Source organism: Triticum dicoccoides, chromosome 6A (genome assembly GCF_002162155.2).
Source record: "Triticum dicoccoides isolate Atlit2015 ecotype Zavitan chromosome 6A, WEW_v2.0, whole genome shotgun sequence".
NCBI lineage: Eukaryota > Viridiplantae > Streptophyta > Magnoliopsida > Poales > Poaceae > Triticum > Triticum dicoccoides.
The window spans coordinates 34,742,785-34,749,648 of record NC_041390.1 but is presented as its reverse complement, the minus strand read 5'-3'; the positions used below and the strand labels follow the sequence as shown (position 1 = coordinate 34,749,648).

At 40.8% G+C, this 6,864-nt stretch overlaps 1 protein-coding gene across 1 annotated transcript; it reads right to left on the bottom strand.

Annotated features, from left to right (window-relative positions):
* Positions 1-5,472: 5,472 nt before the first annotated feature.
* On the bottom strand, positions 5,473-6,607 carry LOC119314976. Its single transcript, XM_037589655.1, has 4 exons — positions 6,433-6,607; positions 6,168-6,237; positions 5,874-6,075; positions 5,473-5,751 (listed from the first exon to the last, which is right to left on the bottom strand). Exons 1-4 carry the CDS (start codon positions 6,525-6,527, stop codon positions 5,555-5,557), a joined length of 564 nt encoding a protein of 187 aa, XP_037445552.1. The 5' UTR covers positions 6,528-6,607; the 3' UTR covers positions 5,473-5,554.
* Between the last annotated feature and the right edge of the window lie 257 nt (positions 6,608-6,864).

Genomic DNA, 6,864 nt, shown 5'->3' with positions numbered 1-6,864 from the left:
GATGTTGGTCACATGGCGATATGACCTGTGAGTGTTAATCACATGGCGATGTGAACTAGATTATTGACTCTAGTGCAAGTGGGAGACTGTTGGAAATATGCCCTAGAGGCAATAATAAATTGGTTATTATTATATTTCATTGTTCATGATAATCGTTTATTATCCATGCTAGAATTGTATTGATAGGAAACTCAGATACATGTGTGGATACATAGACAACACCATGTCCCTAGTAAGCCCCTAGTTGACTAGCTCGTTGATCAATAGATGGTTACAGTTTCCTGACCATGGACATTGGATGTCATTGATAACGGGATCACATCATTAGGAGAATGATGTGATGGACAAGACCTAATCCTAAGCCTACACAAAGATCGTGTAGTTCGTATGCTAAAGCTTTTCTAATGTCAAGTATCATTTCCTTAGACCATGAGATTGTGCAACTCCCGGATACCGTAGGAGTGCTTTGGGTGTGCCAAACGTCACAACATAACTGGGTGGCTATAAAGGTTCACTACAGGTATCTCTGAAAGTGTCTATTGGGTTGGCGCGAATCGAGACTGGGATTTGTCACTCCGTGTAACGGAGAGGTATCTCTGGGCCCACTCGGTAGGACATCATCATAATGTGCACAATGTGACCAAGGAGTTGATCACGGGATGATGTGTTACGGAACGAGTAAAGAGACTTGCTGGTAACGAGATTGAACAAGGTATCGGGATACCGACGATCGAATCTCGGGCAAGTACAATACCGCTGGACAAAGGGAATTGAATACGGGATTGATTGAATCCTCGACATCGTGGTTCATCCAATGAGATCATCATGGAACATGTGGGAGCCAACATGGGTATCCAGATCCCGCCGTTGGTTATTGGCCAGAGAGTTGTCTCAGTCATGTCTACATGGTTCCCGAACCCGTAGGGTCTACACACTTAAGGTTCGATGACGCTAGGGTTATTAGGAAGACTTGTATGTGATTACCGAATGTTGTTCGGAGTCCCAGATGAGATCCCGGATGTCACGAGGAGTTCCGGAATGGTCCGGAGGTAAAGATTTATATATGGAAAGTTGTTGTTCGGATTCCGGGAAAAGTTTGGTTTTTTCCGGTATTGTACCGGGAAGCTTCCGGAAGGTTCTGGAGGATTCCGGAGAGGTCCGGAGGTCTGGAAAATGTTCCACCACGTCCAATACAGCAGCATGGGCTGTAGGGGGCGCCCTAACCTTAATGGGCCAAGGGCACCAGCCCCCCGAAGGCCCATGCGCATGGGAGAGGGGAAACCCTAAGGGGGAGGGCCTCCACTTGACTTGGGAGGCACTCCTCCCCCCCTTGGCCGCCGCCCCAACCCTAGATGGGATCTAGGGGGGCGGCCCCCTCTCTCCCCACCTATAAATAGTGGAGGGGTGGGGGGCGGCCACACCCTTGAACCTGGCGCAGCCCCTCCCCTCCAATACCTCTCCTCCTCCGCATGAGCTTGGCGAAGCCCTGCCGGAGAACTGTCACTCCATCACCACCACGCCGTCGTGCTGCTGTTGGACTCTCACTAGTAGAAAACGGGCCATTAGTACCGGTTTGTAAGGGCCTTTAGTGCCGGTTATGGAACTGGCACTAACATTTCGGCACTAAAGGCACGAACCGGCGCTAAAGTGCCACCACGTGGCGTGAGCTCGCGCCCTGGTACGGGGGACCTTTAGTACCAGTTGGTGTTACCAACCGGTACTAAAGGTTTTTTTTTTTGAATTTTCTTTTGAAAATTTTGGAAAAAAATTTGATTTTTAATTTTTCTGAATTATTTGATGATTTAGTCTCTAATCACCTCTCTTAACTGCTCAAGTGTGGATCACTCATTCCAAATCATCTAACTTCCCGACCGGTCACCCATCCCTCTCACTACTCCAGCCCGAGCACGCTTAACTTTCAGGTTTTATTCTCCTTCATTTCCGAGTCTGCACTTGTTGTTTTCCTGAGAATAGTAAGATGTCAATCCTATTAACCCTCAGGAGTTTAGCTTGAGCATGAAGTCACACATTTCACCGTTTGAGTTTGAAACTATTATTCTAAAAAACAGTAATTATTTAGTAACGCTAATATTTCTTGAATAAGTTTGACCATAGTTTGACCACAGTTTGACCATTGTTTGACCATATTTGACCAAAATTCAAAAAATTGAAATAATTATTTAGTAACACTAATATTCTTGAATAATTAGTTTGACCATTGTTTGACCACAGTTTGAATATTTTTCAATTTTTTCCACTCTAGATCTTAAAAGCCCCGTAACTTTTTTCTATTAGGTTTTTGAGGATTTTTCAAATGTTAAATTCGGATGTAACTTTTCGAGTAGATGATTTTTGATATAAAAAACTTTTTCATCCGAGTTAATATGCAAAAGTTATGCCCATTTTTACAAATTTCAGAGAGATTTTGCAAATAAAGTCAAAATTCACATTTGCAAATTTTCCCAACAACTAGACCACATATCACATGAGAAACTTATTTTCTTTTATTTTTTTGACATTTCCATTATTTTCTTTTATTTTTTTTTAAACTGAAAAGGCGATCCAGGGGGGTAGAGTTTGAAAATGGGACCTTTAGTACCGGTTCGTGGCACGAACCGGTACTATAGGTTAGACCCCTTTAGTACCGGTTCATGGCACGAACCGGTACTAAAGGTTAGACCTTTAGTACCGGTTTGTGCCACGAACCGGTACTAAAGGTGATCGTGGGGCCCCGGCCTGACGCCAGCCTGCCACCACCCCTTTAGTGCCGGTTCGTGCCACGAACCGGTACTAAAGGTTCAACACGAACCGGCATTAATGCAAATCCGTTCGAACCGGCACTAATGGTACCATTAGTACCGGCTCAAATACAAACCGGCACTAATGTGCTTCACGTTTGATCCTTTTTCTACTAGTGTCTCTTCCTCAACCTCTCCCTCCTCCTTGCTGGATCAAGGCGTGGGAGACGTCTCCGTTTCGTACGTGTGTTGAACGCGGAGGTGCTGTCCGTTCGGCACTTGGTCATCGGTGATTTGGATCACGACGAGTACGACTCCATCAACCCCGTTCTCTTGAACGCTTCCGCGCGCGATCTACAAGAGTATGTAGATGCACTCCTCTCTCCCTCGTTGCTAGATGACTCCATAGATTGATCTTGATGATGCGTAGAAAATTTTAAATTTCTGCTACGTTCCCCAACATCGATCGTTCGGATCTGTTGCTTAACGTCCGAATGATATGACGTTAGTCACGTCCTTAAGTAAAAGATCAAGGGGTTTTCTAAAATAAGAAAAATGAATCATTTTTTCTCACTTAACATTACCATAGTACCGCAGGTTGATTTCAAAGAAGTTCAGAGGGTTTTATGCAAAAGTTGTGACAGATGGGCGGAAGCACTCCTCCCTTTATTATTAAGGTAGAGAGATATAGTTAAGAATAATAACTAATAATTAACATTAATATAAATATAACATTGATATTATTAGTAGGTATATATTTATGAACATTTTTTCAAATTCATGGGCATTTTGCAATTTCATGACCATCTTTTAAATCCGCATACATTTCTCAGTTCATTAACATTTTTAAGTTCTCACGCATTTTCCAAATTCATGAACACTGTTTATATCATGATTTCATTTCAGTTGATGAAATTCGTGATATCGTTTTTCAAATTCTTAGCTATTTTTCGAATTATATATTTATTAAAAACATTCATGAACATTTTTTTATGTCCGTGGATATTTTTAAAATTCGTCAACATATTTTCAGATTTATTAACATTTTTCAAAAAATTAGGAACATTTTTACCCGAAGTACAAGAATTTGATTGAAAAGGAAGAAAAAAACTTTTACATGCCCATGTACAATCTGCCTTTTTTTACACTGCTTTTTTGAAGGACGACGCACATATCTAGGTCTCTATTGAAGAAAATCGGAGAGAATAAATAACAGAAGCCGTGTGGAAGAAAGAAATAAACAAAGAAGAAAAAGGACTAGGCGTAATAAATCTTCCTTCTTCATCTGTTAGTTATTGCATGGTAAAAAAAAAAAGACCTCCCATCACCAAAGTGACGACCTTCCCCGCGCGTGCCTTGTTAGGTCGGACAATGGGCGGAGTGGACGCTCCTAGCTTTTTTTTGTTTTTTACTTTTTATTTTATTTTCTGTTCTTGTTTTATTCTATATTGAAATAATTGGGGATAGGTTCTTAAATTTAAGAAAATTGTGAATTATGAAAAATAGTTCTTGAATTAAAAATGTTCTAAATTTAAGAAAATTGTGAATTATGAAAAATAGTTCTTGAATTCAAAAATGTTCGCAATTTCAAAGGAATGAACATTTTTTGAATTTTATTGATTTTTCTATTTTGATTAACAATTTTTATGAGCATTTTTTTAATAACGATGAACATTTTTTTGTATTTTATAAACAATTTTTTTCCATAAAAAGTTGCACTTGATGAACAAAATTTGTATTCAAGAACCTTTTTATGAAAAATGGATGAATTTTCTTTAGTTTACTGAACAAATATTGAATTCAATGAACATTTTTAGAAAACCATGAACAAAGTTCGAAATTGATGAACAATTTTAGTTCCATTGAACGAAAAATTGAATTAGGTGAACAATTTTTATATTTATGAACATGTTCTGAATTCGATGAACAAAAAAATGTTCGGAACTTGAAAAAAGAAAATTTAAAAAAAATGGAAAAGGTAAAGAAGGAGAAAAGAGAAAAGAAAAAGGGAAAGAAAAAAGGAAAAAAGGAAAAATTAAAAAATTAAAAAGAAAGAAAAAATGAAAGGAAAAACAACAAGCAAATGGGCTGTCCCATATGAACGTAGTGCGTTAGGGGGGGGATGCACGCCGTGAACGACCTGCACGCCCAATAGGAAACCCGGTTTACGAATTGATCCCATGGAGGGATGAGACAGATTAAGAGCCGACAATCCGATATTTTAGCCCAGGAGGTTTCAAATTCAAAAAGCGTGGGACGTTGAATCGCTTTGTCAACGGTGAAATTAACACAGGTATGTGATCGGAGATATATCATGTTAGAGATGAGACAGACGAGTTTGGGAACGGTAGGTCGAGTTCCCTTTTCCTTTTTTGTTGATCCCATGAGAGATTTATAAAAGCTCGATCAATATGTTCTATCATGGGAAAAACACATTAGGATAACCTAACGTCTCCATCGCATTGCCACAACACAAAAGGCTAGCTAATCATTATCATTGGAAGCCTCAGCCGAGTGAAATATAACAGAAATTACACCACTGAAATGAAAGAGAGAGAAAGGCTGGTCTTATGCGCTATAGCTGCAGCCATGCTTATCAGTTCTGGTTCTCGTTCTTGTGCACATTAAATTTCGAAATACTAGTTTTTAATTTTCTAGTGGTCAACGAAATTGAACAACAAGGACGATATAAACAAGAAGAAAAACATACTTATTTTACAACTGTAATCCGTAGGCCATAATATAAGAGTCGAGTCAAGAAGAAAAACATACTTATTTTACAACGGTAATCCATAGGCCATAACATATGAGTTGAGTCATGCATCGTCGGTGCTATCTATATCAGGAGGTGTCATAAAAGAATTGAATGGCCGCACTAGCATATCTCTCTTGCGAAAGAATTCTTTTTCATGATCTTGTTTTCCACAGAAAAAATCTGCACTGCTTGGGTGCAAGATATTGGATTCATCTGGACAAAATGCACACGAGGCTCTAAAGCGGCACAACGGCTTTTCTGTTGACATTGCAGAGAAAGATAAAGACAGAATTAGCTGCAAGTTACATTAATGATATGGATATACTCAAGTGGCTAGCAAACACAGGATGGCAGAATGTAAAGATAAATTTAGGTAGTACCTAAGATAGTGCATGTTTCAACAGCTATTTGGCGGCAGCGTCTATCAAAATATAGCTCGGCAAAGAAGTGTTGTGTCTCGGCGGTGGCGTCCACTGGGCGAGCCAAAAAGCTGAGGTGGTACCAGAAAGTTCCCCTAAAACCGACGCAGACGGCGTTCATCTCCGTGGTGGGAGGATACTCAGGATACTCGAACTCGGCACCCTACATCTCAGCGATCGATCTCAAACTCTCAATCATAAGTATTAAGTACTCGCCTAGATGTATGAGAGGGAGAGACGGATAGAGTATCATACCGGGTTGTTGGAGTTGTAATGTTCAAGGGCGACGTCGACAAGCTGAGAAATTCGGAAGGCGACGATATCTCTATCTCCAAATAAACAAGGGTACACCAAATAAATAAACATAATGGATGGATCTTTCGTTCGATGGTTGGTTATTCAGGGCAATCAGACGTTCATCGAGTGAAACTCATAATAAGTACTCCTATAAGAATAGATACATGCAAGCGATTGAGGAAATTTACAGAAATAATATATCCAGTAGCTGCGAATTACATACTCTTTTGACATACGGCTGCCTGGGGGAGGGTTGGCGTAATCAAAGGCAGCGGCGCCGCCGTCGCCGCCGGCAGTGGAAGAGAATAAGGAACCCATCGATGGATCAATGTCCCGGTGCCTCTTGGCGGCTGGCCAAAGTAAATAGAAGGATTTCCCCGTATACGTCAGTATGTGGTTAAGCCGATCGGGATCGGAGACTATGAGTCCCTTTGCGTTACGGAAGATAAATAGCCTACGTTTGTTTATGCTCCACAACAAATAGCGTGTAGGCAGGCCGGCTGGTTGGATCTGGGCCGCAGGAGGGCCGTGTGTCCACTGTCCAGCGGGGGTTACGCCCCAATAGCCTACGTTTTTTGTGTGCCTCTTGTCTTTGTTTCTCAAATCTCTGGTGATTACAATCCGTAGACTGCCGCTGCTTGCACGCAGGTACGAG